The sequence below is a fragment of the Chenopodium quinoa genome, unplaced genomic scaffold (genome assembly GCF_001683475.1).
Source record: "Chenopodium quinoa cultivar QQ74 unplaced genomic scaffold, ASM168347v1, whole genome shotgun sequence".
NCBI classification, from domain to species: domain Eukaryota; kingdom Viridiplantae; phylum Streptophyta; class Magnoliopsida; order Caryophyllales; family Amaranthaceae; genus Chenopodium; species Chenopodium quinoa.
This window is the reverse complement of record NW_018744239.1, coordinates 5782487-5800205: the sequence shown is the minus strand read 5'-3', so window position 1 is coordinate 5800205 and position 17719 is coordinate 5782487. Positions and strand designations below refer to the sequence as shown.

Here is a 17719-nt window from a genome sequence, read left to right as displayed (position 1 = left end):
TTACCTCTTTGCCGAGATAGTCATTAAGGGTATATAATGGATTTTTTTGAAACTTAATAGTCATTAAGGGTATATAATGCAATTTTTTGAAAATTCGGGGGTATATGGTGCATTTCAAAAAATTCAGAGGTATATGATGAATAAACTGAAAACTCAAGGGTATATGATGAAAAAATCGTTTTATTTATTTATTATTTTTCTAATTTTGAATATTGTGGAGAGTAATAAATTTAGTAAGTAATGCATGTAAGAGCTGTAAATTTTTTTTATTGCTTATTCCATGTATATAAAACAATCAAGCTTCATCTTCTAATCCTCACATTTCACATTTCACCTTTTATTTGTGTTTAAGCTATGTCGATCCATAGCATATTCTTTTATTATGACATCTTCTATTTGGCGATTGGCATTGACTAATGTTTCCATGAAAAAACACTAACTGTTGTGTATGGTAACTATTTCCTTGCTTTATAATGGGACAGGATACTAACTTGCATTTTCTTTATGTGAAGGTGCATTGGAAATGGAGTCAAAGAATCACCCGACTGTTGATACAGTGCTTGGAATCTGCAGAATATATGGAAATTCGAAATGCACTCATAGTGTTGACAAAAATAACAAGTGTATTTCCAGTTACTAGGAAAAGTGGAATCAACATTGAGAAACGAGTGAGTAATAAGATCTTTGGACATTTCTAAATTTGTGAAGCTGATGTTTGTACAAATACATTTTAAAGTGTATTTTTCTTGCCATTTCTATAGGTGGCAAAAATTAAAGGTGAAGAGAGAGAGGATTTGAAGGTTCTAGCCACTGGTGTTGCAGCTGCTTTAGCTGCTAGAAAGGTAAATAAATTGGGCAGTGCAATGGAGTAGCTCATAGTCACTCATTATCTTAAATAATTGTAATTTATACAAAATACATTCGGTTTCAGCCGTCATGGGTTACTGAAGATGAGTTTGGGATGGGATATCTTGAACTGAAACCTGCACCGTCTGTCGCTCCAAAGTCTTCCACAGGTAATGGTGCTTCTCAAAGTGAACCTACTGGGGAAGAGTTTCCTCTGAAGCTCAGCCTTTGGATTCAGGGAATTCCCTGAAAGATCAAGCATTCCGAGTGAAGATTGCAGATGGAAAGTCAGAGAGATCTGAAAATGTTTCAGGGAATGCTAAGAAAGGTGGTTCAATTGCGAATGGGTCAGATGTGCAGCCAACAGGCGCGCAGGTAGGAGTATCACGATCACTAGATAGTCAAAAGCAGGTAGATGAGCCTTCAAACAAGACTGTGGATGAAAACAATGCAAAAGGAGTGTTAAAGTTATCTACCGACAGTGAGGTATTGCCTTTATTCTCCCTAAATCATTACACCAGTCCTTGGTATTCATTTAAACTGGAAATGAAGTATTTCCTTGAAGCAGAAACATTTTTTTAGTGGCTTTCTTTATCCTTAGTTACCTTAATCTTTCAAAAATAAAATTCATCTAAAACCTGGCATCTTGGTAAAAGAACCCATTCATATTATTGTCTTGCTTCCTTTGTGTTGTGCACTTTCTAATTGGTCTCTTATTCCAAGAAAGCCAAGATTATTACCTCATTTCTATGAGAGCATTCCCATACATGAGGTGTTTCTAGAGCTTGCCTTAGTTGGCATCATGGTTTTTAGAATCATGATTTGAAACTTAGAATGTTATGATTCTATGTTCTCAAAATATGCATCAATTGCCTGATCCTGATTCAAGTAGTATCGTAGAATTTTAACATTGTAGAATCTTAGGATCCTATGATTTTATTACATGTGATAAAATCAAGTCTACATGTTATTAACTAATTAGTTTCTCGTATGATTACATGATCTAAAATTAATTGTCACAAATTTTAAAGCTATGAAGTACAAGCAAGCCATGTATATTACTCTATACCTTTAATACCTTAACATAAAGAGTTGATGTTGTCAGTGCTAAAAATATGAAATAAGAAAGATATAGGACTAACAGAAAGAATGTTTTTGGGCAAGACATGCGTACTTAATATTCAATGGAATAATGATATTTTTAACAAATACATATAATCTTATTACATTCTGATTTTAAATAGCTTTAGCAATTCGAAGTATAGTCCTGATTCTGACAACTTTGCAAGGCATACAATTAAACTAGATCCAACAAGTTAGTATGTTGTGTCCTGAACACTAGCAGTTGTTATGGTGGAAATAAAATTCTCTTGTTGCAGAGAATTCCTTTACGAGTCGTGTCCTGAACACTAGCAGTTGGAACGTGTGTCTGTTTTCATCCATTTGGTAAAAATGCTAGTTATAGATTTTAGTTTATCCATATACTTATTTTTTATTACCTAAACAAATCTCTTATGGCTGCAAGCCTGCAAATTCATTTTTTTCTTGAGTTACGGGAAATATATACCTGTCGCAACTATCATGCTTTGTTTGGGAGCATTTGGGTTGGATCATTAATAAGATATCTGTTTAAGAAGTCTTCTAGGATGGTCAATTAAGGAATTCAACATTGGATTTTCTTGTCTGCTTTAAGTCTTAGTTCAAAAATTCTGCACAGATCCTGATCTGTCATCCCTTAATTTATCAAAAAAGAAAAAATTAATGTCTGATTTGGATTATGTTTGTACAGAAAAAAAATGCTGCTAAACGTACCTCAGCTGGAGCTGGTTCAAAGCAACTTAAACAAGAGCTTAAAGATGAGGCAAAGTCAGCCAAGATTGCTAGCAGAACAGGTGGTGCTTCTGCAAGTGAGAGAGATCATGGAAGCCATCTTATAGAGGGCAGGCAAACTGGACAAGCCGCTGTTTTGTCTGCCTCTGTTACAAATGGTAATTCAGCTCCTTCATCTAAAGGCTTGGCTTCTTCCACTAGAGTTGACTTAGAAGCTAGTGAATTGCGGGGAGAAGTTGGATCCACAAAATCCTCTAATTTAAGGGGTTCTTTGAGGGATGATGGCACAGATCAATCTGATTTTCCTCGGCCTTCACATGCTCGTTCAGCTCACTCTCCGAAGCATGATACTGGTGGGAGGGCTGTAGAAAGACAACAAAAAAGAACTAGTCCTGCAGAAGAACCAGATAGGCTACATAAACGGAGGAAAGGTGATTCTGATGTGAGAGATACGGATGTCGATGTTCGGTTAACCGATCGGGAGAAAACAGTTGAGCAAAAAGTAATGGACAAATCTTACTCATCAGAGTTGGATAACTCAGGGACTGAGGAATCAGCTTTAGGTTGGGTTGCTGATAAACATGTTGATAGGACAAAGGAGAAAAATAGTGAAAAATATGAGAGGGACTACAGAGATAGATCTGAGCGCAGTGATAAACTCCGGGGTGATGATATTTCTGAAAAGGCGAGAGACAGATCAATGGAACGGTATGGAAGAGAGCGCTCTGTCGACAAAGTACCGGATCGGAGGATTGAAAGGGGTTTTGATGGCCTTAATGACAAAGCTAGGGATGAAAGAAGCAAGGATGATAGAGTTAAATTGCGTTACAATGAAGTTTCTGGTGATAAATCTCATAATGATGATCGGTTTCATTGTCAGAATTTGCCACCTCCACCCCCTTTACCACCTCATGTTGTTCCGCAATCTGTAAATCGAAGAGATGATGATGCTGAAAGAAGATTGGCAACTACTAGGCATGCCCAAAGGCTTTCCCCTAAACATGACGAAAAAGAACGTAGACGGTCAGAGGAAAGCTTGTTGACTGTGCAAGATGATTCCAGGCGTAGAAGAGAAGATGAATTCAGAGATAGAAAGCGTGAAGAACGGGAGATTTCTTCGATGAAGGTATGTAATGACAATCAATCATTTGTTGGTACTAATTATTGCAATGAGTTTTAGCTAATTAATAAAAATGATTACAAAACAATCAGCAAAAAATACTTCCTTTATTCAACATTGACCATTTATATTTGTAAATCTCATTATGTAAATGTAAAAAAATGTTGATATTAAAGTATAAATTGAGATGAATCCAAAAAGATCCCACGTGTATATTTTTCTTTATGTATAAAATCACAATATACGGTCAAAGAGAGTTCGTGTATAGTGTAAAGTCAACACGGAGCAATAATTGTGGAACAGAAGAAGTATCATCTGCTAAACTAGACTATTGTGGCCTATCTATATGTTTTCTATATGTTTAATTTTATGTGTTGCTGTTTGATGTTGCTTTTTAGTGGGGATGGCTGCTTGCTATCAATGAACTTGAGATGTGTCAAAAACATGCTTAGCACAATTATATGCTTTACTTGATCTGTAATACAGCCATAAAATTTCCTTTTTTTTGTTATCGTAATCCATTTTAAGGCACATGTGTAATTGCCTATATCTTTCATTAATCATAATTTCTTTTATTTATCTATATACTTCCTCTGTTTTTTATTGCTTGACGTATTGCAAATAGGCACAAGTTTTAAGGTAGTATAGGAAAAAAATGTGAAAGACCAAATTACCCCTCCACTCCTACCCTTCCCCTCCACTCAGGCCACACATGCAGTAGTAAAGTACTAGTGTACTACAACTCACCACCAGAGCCGCCCATGCCCTTCACCACCACAACTGCGTACGGCGCACCACAACCACCACGTACTTCACCACAAACACTCATCTTCCCCGCTCTTGTTCAGGCCACCACCACCCCCTTCTTTAATTAAAAAAAAAACACCTTCGCCATCGCGAAAAACCACCACTAAAATAGAGGAACAAGAGAAGAGAGAAAATAACCACCACTGTCACATACATGAGCAATTTTTTAAGAAATTGAAAGATTGAGGGTCGAAATTTGGTTGTGGTGGTTATAGATCGTACATACCCATACTCCAACCATTGTCACCGGAGCAACTTTCAAGAAATTGAGACCCAAAACCGAGGATGATGGTTGAATTTTGGTGTATTTGTTTTAGATCTGGATTTGGTGGCCAAATTCGACCACTGTAGCCTTGATTTTGGGCTTTGGTAAACTTTGAGCACTTCACGGTGGTGGTAATGGTGCAACGGTGAAGAGAGAGAGTGTGATGGGAGAAGGGTGGAGGCCATCGTCGGTGAAGATGAAAGATAAGGGCGGTGATTGATGTGCCAAAAAAAAGAGAGGTGGTGGCTGTGGTGGCTGTCATGGATAAAGTGGAGGAAAGAGGGAGGATGTAGTGGTGGTAATGAAATATCAATGAACTATGGGGAATTAGGGATGACTGAGGTGAGAGAGGAAGAGGGAAAGGTTAAAGGGTTGAGGGTAAATAAGTAAAAGTGTAGTGTTATGTTTGCCATAAAAGGAAACAGGTTAAGTAAAAAGAAACTTCCCAAAAAGGAATACAAGTCAAGTAATAAGGAACGAAAGAAGTATATTTTTCTTTTCTTTTTTTTTTTAATTTTTTTTTTACCTTCAATCTTTTGTAGTAGTAAGTACTACATTAAGAGGGAGAAGTGACAAAAGGGAAAATATGAGTGAAAGTTAAAAGAAAATTGGGAAAAATCAAGTTAAATGAATTTGTTTCCTTTAAAAAAAAAGTTAAATGAATTTCAACAATAAAAGATACGTATGATCAACAAACCTTTTCATACTTCCATGTCACAGGATTCTTTTAGATTACTTACAACAAAGCCTTAGTCCCAAAATGATTTGGGGTCAGCTAATATGAATCGTCATAAAGAACCGTCCAATGCATTTTAATTGACCTATTCAGTAAAGGAGATTATTTTAATTGACCTATCAATTTCTCTTGCGTGTGAAATAATGAGCCTTTTGGTGTATTGAATAGCATGGGTTTGGTGTGTATCATTAAGACTGTCATTAAACAGCCTATCGCATAATGTAAAGAAATAATTATTGGATACATAATGTGAAATGAGTTGTTCAGGACAAGACTTATGTTTCTACTTTAGTAGTTTTCAAAATAGTAATAAACGGAATATTTTTATCGAATTCATCTTGCTACCTACTTGTTCAATCTGTTTCTCTCGGCTACATCTGTTAATTTCATTATTTAGGGTTTTTGTAGGTGCTATATCTGGTAAGGTGGTGTTTGACATTCTCACTTGAATTAACTAGTTTCTACATTGCCATGCAAACTTGAATAGGCTAATGACCAAGTTGTGGTTTTTTTGGTATGACATTTGTTCTTTTTTGTGCAATGTCTGGTAAACATAATGGATTCACTTAACATGAGATTTTGCTGATTTCTAAAATATTTGTTGAAATGAAATCAGCTTACTAGGAAATCATAATGACCATAAGTCCATAACAATGTTACGCATTGATTAATGTGGGAACTTAAGAGATGGTTGCGTTTTGTTACCTCCTGGATTTTCATATCTACTGTTTTGTTTATTGTGTCATATCATATTGGCGATTTGGGTAATGTTGAATGACTAATTGTTTAATTGTCATTCCATAATGGTATTTTTGGCCATTAGCTATTAGCATATGAATACTAGGTCAAATTTAGTTTTTCTGGCCTTGTAGAAAGGCATTTGACACATTGAAAAGACAGAAAAATGAGTCCCTTTGCTGCTAATTTTTCTTTTCAAGGTTATTTTTATGTGTGCCTCATTGTATTTTACTACGAAATGACCTAATATCTTCACTGTTGAAGGTAGAGGAGAGAGAAAGGGAGAAGGAGAAAGAAAGAGAGCGGGACAGGGAAAGAGCAAACCTTTTGAAAGAGGAAATAGATTCAACTGCAGCCTCAAAAAGACGGAAACTTAAAAGGGAGCATATTCCTGGTGGGGAACCTGGTGAGTATTCCCCTGTTGCTCCACCACCCCCAATTTCCATTGGCATTCCACAGGCGTATGATGCCAGGGAAAGAGGAGATCGAAAAGGTACAATGGTTCAGCGTCCAGCATACTTTGAGGAACCAGGTATGAGGTTGCTTGTAAAAGAACCACCAAGCAAGATGGTACGACGTGATGTTGACCCGTATCCTTTTTTTTGAGTCTTCCGCTTTGATTTAAAAATGTTACCAGATTTTTTTATGTAATTCTTTGTGCACTCTCATGTTAGTCGTTTCGAATATAATCCCCACTTTATGTTATTTATGCTAAGGCTTCACGTGGAAATTAAGAATGTTAATAAAAGTGAATAGTAGATTGTACGAGAGAGAGAGAGAGAGAGAGAGAGAGAGAGAGTTTTGGGGGGGGGGGTGGGGGTGGGGGTGGGAGAGAGATTTAATACGTCAAGTGAGAACTATAGAACTGTTTTTGAACTCACTGGAAATTTTAATACAACCTCTGTTAGTTATTAACTTATTATGTTCAACTTTGGAATATTTTATATCTCACAAATAATACCCCAAAGTTGCACATAATAATTAATGGAGGTAGTAACTTTTTGGAAATTCATTTTAGTAAAGCCCTTAAAAACATTAAGGGAAAGAGTATATTAGGGATGGAAATGTTTTAGCCATTATACAAATAAATTAAATAATAAGATAGAAACCCGTACACCTTTATATAAGTAGAATTTATTGCCAAAATCTTTCTTTCTTTTCATGCCCTAATCTCATTGCAGCTATTATGACTGCAATTATATTATAAATTTACTAGAGAGCCCAATCAGAAGATTGAAGAACTGTAAAAGCTTGCTGACTGCCGAAGAACTTAGTTTTTTCTTTGAAGGTTTGGGATGCCAGTTCTAGTTCTACTGTGCTCTAGTGTTTGTTCTAATAATCTATAAAAAAAATTACTGCGTTTCTATGGATAATTACTGCATTCTTTTTGTTCTGATTAGGGGTTTCAATGAAGCGATCTGAAACTCAAGTTCTACTCACTAGCTTGAAATTATGAAGCTTGTCTCAAATTTGATAACTCAACTGAGATTCAGCTGAAACTCCACTCTAGGTCAACTAGAAAAAGAATGCTTACATTCTGTTGCTAAAAAATTATAAAAATATTTCATTTATGTTAAAAATGCATAATTTAAAAATATTTATGTAATTTTAATCAATATTTAATTTATTTAAAAAATTTATCACATTGATTTTGTTTGCCTTAATAATAGAAATCAAAGATCAATATAGCAGTGATAGACGACCAGTCTGAAATAATTGAGGGCAGTGAGCATCATGCAGCTTCTTGTTTACACCATAAAATCATGAGGCATTAACCTCACACTGGTATAAACTATATAATGTAGGTAGTTTACCTATTGCAATTTATTGTAGATTTGAGTTAATTATGAAATGTGTAGGTGATTTGAGTATGTCAGAAGTTTTTGCTGCTGTGCCATTGTGACTATATCACAATGATGCATATATTAGCAAATTATGGACCGTATGTGGTAGGTACCAGTGAAAGCATAGTTCTATGCGGTGTGGCTACCATATACTTCCTCCATTCTACAGATATTGCATCATATTGACTTTTTCACTATTCACATGCTCTTGTTTGCCCATTTATTGTGATTTATATGCAAGGAAAAGCATAGTACAAAGTATATTGTTAGATTTGTCTGAATTTATACTTTTCAAAATATCAATTTTGTATATACTTATTGTGAATTAAACTTATTAATTGTCAAAGTTGTGTGTTGGGAAGCGTAAATACTACGTGGTGCAATTTAGTAGAATGGTTAAAGTAAAATTCTGAGCGTGCTGCTTTTTGAAACGAATAATATTTGGTATCATTATTTAATAAGAAATGTAATGAAATTTTTTTAGATGGTGCTTGTCTTAACTGTACTATTGCTTTCTATTCTTTATTGATCTATGTGATCCTTTAGCTGTATACTGTTCTATACCTTAATGGCATGTGACAGAACGTACGAACGTGATTGGGATGATGAGAAAAGACTGAGAGCAGAAGCAAAACGCAGACACAGGAAATGATTTCAAGCAATCAGAATGCTGTTCTCATTGTGTTGCTGACTGAGACCAAGTGTCAGTAATTTTTGTTTTCTCGGATCATCTCCTGCGATGTTGAGGATTTGTCCAGTGTTTAAATTTTATTAAGAATCTGCATTTTCAGTTTGACCCAAATGTGAGGGAGATCTCTTATGTGAACAGTATTGTAGCTGGATCTTTAAGTTAAGTTGTTTGAGCAATGTCCTGATACTAATTACAATTGTAACATAGAGGGATTTGGAATTTCCCGAAATTGAAGTTTATGAATGATCATGATTTTGATCATTAATTCAGCTAATGGGGATGAAGCAAAGCTGGATTCTCTTGCTATTGCTTGAGAACTGATGTACTAGTGCATGTGTTAACCTCAATATTGCACAAGGGAAGAGGACATATTTAGGAGGTATTGGAGTTTGATGTGCTTAGATGAATATAGACCTTGTGTTAGATTTTTATTTTAAAAAAATTCTGTTCTATTAGCTATATAGTCAAACAAATTACTTGCATAGAAATATGTTTCCTGTGTTTGTATATATATGTATATTAAAAAACCGGCAATTTTGATAATTTTTATGGCTTATCTTATTGCCTCTATATACAAGTTTTCATACATTCTGAAATAATAATTAGCTGTTTTGTTATTTCATTATAGTTTCTCTGTTTTTACTAGTACTCTTTTCTTTTAGGAAATTGTCTAATTACTTGCAACATTACTATATTTGGTAGTGTTTGTTGGTGGCTATGGCTAAAGGGATGGCATAGCCCTGCTCCCTGTCTCGCTCTCATCTAAAAATTGTGTCATATTATGCATGGGCATGGCCCTGGCTCTTTCAAAGCTGCATCCAGTGTGTTGAATAAAAAAACATGTCAACATTAGATAAACTATCCAGGACTCCTCTCTCTAGAAAATTCTTCTCTAAAAGCCCAAAACCTATCCTTCCACGGCCTATAGTTCCGTCCTCTGCTTGCCGGCAAAGGGTGGCTTTACCCTTCATGGCTACTCTCGCCAGCGAGCCTTGTAAGTTTATTAGTTTTTTGTTCTGTTTTTGGTCAGTTTTGGAGTGGTTTGGGCTTGTTTTTACAAGTTTCTTCCAAAGAAAGCAATTGACTACCGGCTCCGGAGATGGTAGTTTATGGACTCTGACGGCGTGGCTGCAAGAGGTTGTTGGTCGATTAATTGAAGTAATTACTTTGTTCAAGCCCTTAGGTTGCTGCTCCGGTTTGACTTTATTATGTTCGTGTGGTCTGTGCTCCTTTAGGGGGCTTCTTTTCTAGGGATATAGACTGGCTCCAGTGGTATCTTCGGCCTCTATGCTACTCCCCTTTTCAGTTTCCTCCCCTTCTGCGTTTTGGCTTGGGTATCTTATGGTGGCAACTCCGTGGGTAAGTTCTAACGATGTTTGTCTTGTAGGTTCGCATTCAACTATTTGCGAGAGTGTACCCTCCTTCAAATATGTTGTATAGCCAAAGCATGTAATAAGGTTTTAGTGTGGGTGTCTTGTATGTTAGTTTCGGTCTATTAGCCTAGGTTGTAATGCTGATTCGTTGAATGAACTCTTTGTCAAAATAAAAAATGTCAACAACCATTAGCCCGATTTCTGCATGTAATTGCCCTCCCTTTTCAAAATAGTTAACCCCAAACCACAATCTAAATGCCCAAAAACTACCCTTTGTTAAAAATCTTTTACCGATTGAATGATATTGGACAATAACAGAGATAAAGGAAAGAAGTGAAAGTAGTGTAGCACTCTGATTATTTTTTCTAGCGTAGTTCACAATAGTGAACTTGCCTATTTATACTTTATAGGTAAATTTTGTCAATAAAATATTTTGCATGACTGTACTTTATTACAAATTATTGCATTAGTTACATTGTTCATGTGAACATCATTTTTAATGTTTTCTCAACACTTCCCCTTTTCACATGAAATAGAATATGAGCTATAGGAAATCATAATCAGGATGTAAAAGTGTATGATGACATAATATTTACATGCTTTGATAAATTGCCACGTCAAAAACCTTGTCAGGAAAAATTAAGTGCGATAAAAACCTGATCGAAGGAAAAAAGAGTGCAGTGCATATAATACTCTTCTTGATTTTAGCGTAGGTCACGAAGATGTCGCATTCTGATTTTGTGAACAAATTGCTCAAATTTCTTTGAAGGAAGGGATTTGGAGAACAGGTCGGCAAGTTTATCACAAGATTGAATTTGCTGGACATAAATTTTCTCTTCCTTTTGCAGATCATGTGTGAAGAATAGTTTTGGGAATAAATGTTTTGTTCTATCTCCCTTAATATATCCTTCAATTACTTGAGAGATGCATGCCGTATTGTCTTCAAAGATGATGGTTGGATTTTTTGTTATTACGTTTATTCCACATTCTTCTTGGAAATTACTGATCATCGACCTTAGCCATATACATTCTCGTCCTGCTTCATAAAGAGCTATCATAACTCTGCATGATTCGAGGATATTGCGATCAATGTCTACTTTGTTGATTTCCATGATATTGTAGTTGTAGTGATGCCATAAGTGAACAGATATCCAGTTTGTAAATTGGCTTTTCGTGGATCTGATAAGTATCCAGCGTCTGCATACCCAAAGAGAGTAACATCTTTTTTATGGTTGGTAAAATTAACCAAGATCTTGTGTTCCTCGTAAGTATTGAACTCCCTTCCAATGTTTATATGTTGGTGTGTTACCTGGCTAACAAGTTCACATGGAAGTATCGAACTCCCTTCAAATGTCTATATGTCGGTGTGTTGCTATACCTTGCTAACAAGTTCACAGAGAAAACTATGTCGGTGTATTGTTGGTAGCTAAGTATATTAAGGATATGATCCACTTGCACTTAGTACTCATGGACCCATAATTTCTTCATTTTTCTCTCGAGGTCTAGTGGGTCGCTTTTTCATATTCAAAGAACGAATAATCATTAGGGAGTTGATTGGAGTTGCTTTGTCCATGAAAAATCTATTAAAACTCTTTCGGTATAGTTTGATTGATGGACAAAAATACCATTACTCAAGTGATCAATTTGCAATTCAAGGCAAAATTTAGTTTTTCAAAGGTCTTTCATTTCAAACTCGTCCATCAAGTACTTTGCACTTCTTTCAAGCTCATTTGAGGTTTCGATGATATTCAAATCATCAACATAAATTGCAATAATAGCAAGTCTTTATTGTGTTTGCTTTATGAAAATGCAAGGACTAATTTGATTGTTCTTGAACCCTTCTCTCATAAGGTACTCATTGAGAAGGTTGTACCACATCCTCCCAGATTGTTTCAGTCCATTAAGTTACCTTTTTAGTTTAAGTCCTTTGGGGACTTTTATGTAAATGTCTGTATCGAGTGATCCACACAAATATGTAGTCACTACATCCAGTAATCGCATTTGTAGTCCTTTTGAGACTGTCAAACTTACCAGAAATCATTATGTAGTTGCATCAACTACTGGAGAATATGTTTCTTTATAATCAATTCCTGGAATTTGAGAAAATCCTTAGGCTACTAATCTTGCCTTGTATCTAATTATTTCATTTTTTCATTACGTTTTCTTACAAATCTAACTAGTTTTACACCTGCTGGTGTAAGGATAATTTTTCCAAAAACTTATCGTTTTTCAAGTAACTTTAACTCAGCTAGCATTGCCTCCTTCCATTTTGGCCAATCACTCCTGTGTTGATATTCTTCCATTGTTCTTGGTTCAACATCATTTTCATTAGACACAATTTCAACCTCGATGGATTATGCAAATATTTCACATCATTACTATTCCAATGAATCTTGGTAGAAACATAATTCATTGAAATATCATTATTATCGATGACTTTGTCAACCTATTCGTTCCCCATCGGTTTGTCTTTTTGTTCATTCCCCTTCGGATTATCATCGTTAACTTTACTTCCATCCACATTTGGTATTTCTTGACCTTTTGATAAGGGAACATCATTTGTCTCATTTTCTATTCCATCTAATCTTTTCAATTTTCTTGGCTTAGAATCTTTTGAACCAAGTTGTCTCCCACGCTTTCGGCATGCTTGAGATTCAATTTTCAATGGCCTTATTACCAATCGGAATTTCTATACATGCAGGGGCATTTTCTGTTGGTATATGTAATTTTGTCACCTTGTTTGTGTCTCCAAAGGCATCAAGCAATTGATTTGGAACACTTTATAAATGAACAATTTTCTTGATTTCTTGTTCACACGCATTAGTTCGTGGGTCTAAAATTGATAATTGTGTTGCATTCCAAATGAGTTCTATTTCTTTTTTGCGTGAGTCCCCTTTTCTCCCCCTAAGGATGGGAATAATGTCTCATTGAAATGATAATCGGAATATCTAGCTGTAAATAAATCACCAGTCAATGGTTTAAGAAATTTAATCATAGAGGGAGATTCAAACCCGACATAAATTCTCAGCCTTCTTTGTGGACCCATATTTGTTCGTTGGGGTGGAGCAATAAGAACATATACAACACAACCAAAGATTTTTAAATGTGAGATACTTGGTTCTCAACCAAAAACTAGTTGCAGTGGCGAGAATTTATGATAAGTTATAGGTCTAAATCTAATTAGTGTTGTTGCATGTATTTTGGCATGTCCCTAAGCAAGTGATGTCAATTTTGACCTCATTAATAATGGTCTTGTAATCAATTGTAGTATTTTAATTAGTGATACAACTAGACAATTTTGTGTGTGAGCAACATTTATACTTGAAAGTAAACTAACATGTGACCATTGTGTAGAAGTATCAATTAAAACCATGAAATATCGAAAGGGTTTACATGTCGAATTAAATGGCCCACAAATATCTCCCTGAATTCTTTTCATGAATTTTGGAGATTTAGTACCAATTTTGTTCATAGATAACCTTATTATTAATTTGCTAAGTGAACATGCAAAACATATTAATTCACCTTATCGAGGAATTTTGACATTTTTTATTGAATGTCCAACTGAAATTGCTATAATTCTTTGCATCATCCCAATTGATGGATGTCCCGAATGATCATACCATAAATTAGTCAGATGTTTGTCATCTAACTTCTAGTTAGATATCATATTGATTTCCATGTGTAGAATGTTTTAGCAATTTCTCATAAATATGTTTCTTGCCATATTTTTCTGTCGTGAGGCCTAAATACTCCGTTTGATATGTTGTCATTGTTTCTAAATGATAGCCATTTTGGCGTACATCTTTAAAGTTTATGAGATTTCTTCGAAATTTACTCGAATATAAAACATTATTGATTATCAAACTTGTTCCATTTGGAAGCACTATACAAGCCTTTCTAGATCCTTCAATTAGTTTAGCTGACCCGAAAATGGTGTTTACATTTGCTTGAAACAACTTTAGTTGTGAAAAATATTTTTGTCGATGACTACACGGAATAATCACTTTTGATCATGTAACCGGCCCCACTTATGGGATTAAGGCTTTGATTGATTGATTAAAGATATATAATATGTGTTGTTCCACTATCCAAAAGGCATTAATATTAGGAACCAACTTCAGGCAGATCCATATTGTTTTGGGGTTTTTTGATGTCCTACGGGAGAGTTACAATTCCAAGACCGACCTCTGGACGCCTGTACTTGCAAAACAACGGAGACTCATGTGGTGGGAGTTCCGCCTCCAATGATCAAGTTAGAACGTGTTTGAGGAGTAAAGTGCGGAAAGTAAAAGGTCTCTCTTGGATTCCAAGAGAATATCTGCAATGTGAAATTGCTCAGTTCGAGGTGTCAAGTGTCTGACTTTCTCTGATTGTGAGTTAATGTGAATTAAATGTTTCTGAATGATGTTCCTCTGAGGGAACATCTCCCTTTTATAGGGTTTTGGAAAATGTGCCTTGTACTAGGTTTTAGTAATCCTAGGACTGACTGGGCTTTGCCTAGGAATGTGGGCCGTAGGAGGCCATTTTCCTGATGGGCTATCTGTCTGCCACGTGTCGTGGCCTGATTGGTCCACCTTGGACCTCTCACGAGGTGACACATGGTAGAATCTGGTTGGTCCACATGGATGACACATGGCAGAGATTGAGTGGTCCACTTGGCGGGGAAAAATCCTCTAATTATTTGCCTCTCGTAGGGGTGACGTGGCTTGCCACGTGGCGCCTGTGGCAGGTGTCACACTATGATTGCCTTAACGGTTTTTACCAATTTTTTTTTATTTTTTTATTTTATTTTTATTTTATTTTTATTTTATTATTTTATTTTTTTTTACCCTTGAAATTCCCCCCTTATATATAGGGGGTGTCCAAATTATTTGGACATTCTAGAATATTTTTTCAGACAACACTTTGGACATTGCACTGACATTTTGGACGACTGCCGCTTGCTTTCAGACCGCCTAATCTCAGACTGCCTGCTTCTTCAGCTGCTCGATTTTCCAAGAGTTCCAGACTTCTCTACTCTTGTACTTTCTCTTTGATTTTCTTATTTCAAAAAATGGTAGCCCAAAAGCACACGACACGACCTAGGTTAGTGATCAGCCGGTCACCGGGGACGGCTGAATCTAGAACTAGGAGTGCCGAGTGCCCCATGCTGGACCACCCTTTGCGAACTGCCTAGAGTCCGAATGTCTATGTGTCTGTGCAGGACACCATGGCCAGAACAAAGAGAATGACCAGGATAACAAATTCAGACGGCTCCTCATTTTATGCGCCCATTAGCGAGATCTCGGACGTGCCACCAGGCGTCCCAAGCACCCTAAGTGATTCTATTTTGGCAGAATCAGGGGAGGAGGTACAGAATGACCCTCCTATCATTGATCTATCCGGGCAGGCGACTGCTTTGCCCGAGAGCTCGAGCGATGACTCTAAGCCTAGCACCTCCAGTTGGTACTGTGACGACTCTAAGGAAAAGCACTTTCGTTTACATACAGCGAGAGAAAGCTATGAGGCGGAAAAAGGGGAGAAAATGGGCAGAGCCGACTGCAACTCAAAGAGAAATGTATACCCCTTACTTTTGCCATGTTCCCAAAGGCAGGCGCAAGGCCATGTCTGAAAAAATTGGAAGTTTTAGGGCTGACCATGTAATGGGTCATGGTTATATTCTTACAGTGCCGGATGCCGAGGATACGGTAGTCTGGCCAGAGAAGTTCAGCTACAGGGACAAGTGTTTTGGCTGCTATGAGGCGGCTATGAAGCTGGTTTAAGATTTCCTCTACATCCGGCTGTATAGAGGATTTTGGATGGGTACCAGTTGGGTCTCTGGAAACTGGCCCCAAACTCATGGTTCAACATTTTAGGCTATGTGTCCGGCTGTGAGATGCATGAAGTAAAGCCTAATTTCGAAGCATTCGCTCACATGAACTATCTCATCCAGACCCCAAAAACAAGTGGGACCGACTGGTACCAGCTGTCTAGCCACAAAGGCTACATGATGACCAAGGGGAAGGAGAATAAGTGAAAGGATTGGAGGAACACCTTCTACATAGTCTCCCACCCTGATAAGCTCAAGAACAAGAAGTTCAATTTGTGGAACAGGGATCCGCCTTACCTAACAGGCGGATCTAAACTGCCGCCTGTTCCTCAAAGAGCGAAAGAAGAGATCCTGGATAGAGGGCTCTTCAAAGTTGACATACAGGCGAACCCCGAGACTGGGGTGAGGTAGTTCATCCTCAAAATTACATCCCAAAGTATAACTGGTTATACGATGGGACATATTTGGCCGCCTGCGGCCTTAGCGAGGAGATGTCGAGAGGTAGTGGACCGCCTGTTTAGAGTGTCTTGATAGACTTTGCAGATAAAGCTATGGACAAAATCTCGGCCTCCAAGAAATCATTCGCCCAAATCCGGACATCCATTCTGGGCAAGCGGTCCACTGAGGAGTCGCCTGCCAAACAGGCGCCCAGGGTAAGTTACTTTAACTTAGCACAATTTCTTTTTATATCTGTCGCCTGTTTGTGACTCAATGACTTGTGTTGTAGGGCGACGTTGTCAGACCTTCCTCCTCTTCCCACCCGGACCCCAAGGTCAAGAAGCAGACGACTGGGGATGTGTCGACTCCTGGCAACGCCAAGAGCCAGGCGGCCGAAAGGCAAGGAAGGACTCCCCAAAGTGGGGGAAGAACTCCAGCTACTCCTGGGAGCAGCTGGCCTCCAAGAGAGAAAGAGGCGGCGAGAGGTATAATTTGTTCAAATCTCCAAAGTTTCGTCAAGCAAACGAATCCTCTGAAATCAAGCGGCTTGTTTTCTGTTTTTATGTCGCGTATTAATCAGGGTCTACTTTGCAGATGCCCCTTAAGAGCCGGACCTGGTTCAGATGGCCAAGTCCATGCTGAAGGTCCTCCCTGTTGAGGACAAGGAGTCTGTTAAGGGAGTCGGCACCCTTAACCTTGAAGCCATACTGGCTCTCCTTGCTGAGGTATACTTAGTAAAAAGTTCTTTCTATTTTTATTTAAACATTTGCTTGGTCGCCTGTAACTGACGACTGTTTTTTGGCCGAGTGTAGTCTATGCTGCGAGTGTATGGTCTTCGCAAACCCATCTCCGAAAAGAACAAAGAGGTAAAAGCTATGAAGGCCACGACCGCCTCTGATTCTGATAAAGCTATGTTCCAGATAGCTGAAAACGAGATTCTGACCACTGACATACTGTATTACTAGGCGTCCGCCACTTTGCAGGTTAAGAAGGACTTAGAGGCGGCCAAGAAGAAGATCTTGGAGCTAGAGAAGTCCGTAAAGGACCTCAAAGCTGAGATGGCGCCTCTGAAGAAGGTGGACAAGGAAGCCGAGGGACCTCAAAGTATGACTCGAAGAGTCGGCTCATAGTGCTCAATAGGCAGAACAACCTCTGCCCCATAAACCATGATAAATGATATTTCACCAGTCGCCCCTTTTTCAGTCGTCCTGATGGCCCA

The 17719-nt window shown here is 37.5% G+C and overlaps 1 protein-coding gene across 1 annotated transcript in view; it reads left to right on the top strand.

Moving 5' to 3' along the window:
- Window positions 1-9479, top strand: part of LOC110694261 (THO complex subunit 2-like) — a 41199-nt gene extending 31720 nt beyond the window's left edge. The window contains exons 27-33 of the mRNA XM_021871439.1: window positions 513-668; window positions 762-842; window positions 932-1016; window positions 1085-1332; window positions 2636-3802; window positions 6607-6932; window positions 8769-9479. Of these exons, the coding sequence (XP_021727131.1) occupies window positions 513-668; window positions 762-842; window positions 932-1016; window positions 1085-1332; window positions 2636-3802; window positions 6607-6932; window positions 8769-8838 (2133 nt within the window). The 3' untranslated portion in view covers window positions 8839-9479. The remainder of the gene's footprint in view (window positions 1-512; window positions 669-761; window positions 843-931; window positions 1017-1084; window positions 1333-2635; window positions 3803-6606; window positions 6933-8768) is intronic.
- Window positions 9480-17719: the final 8240 nt, after the last annotated feature.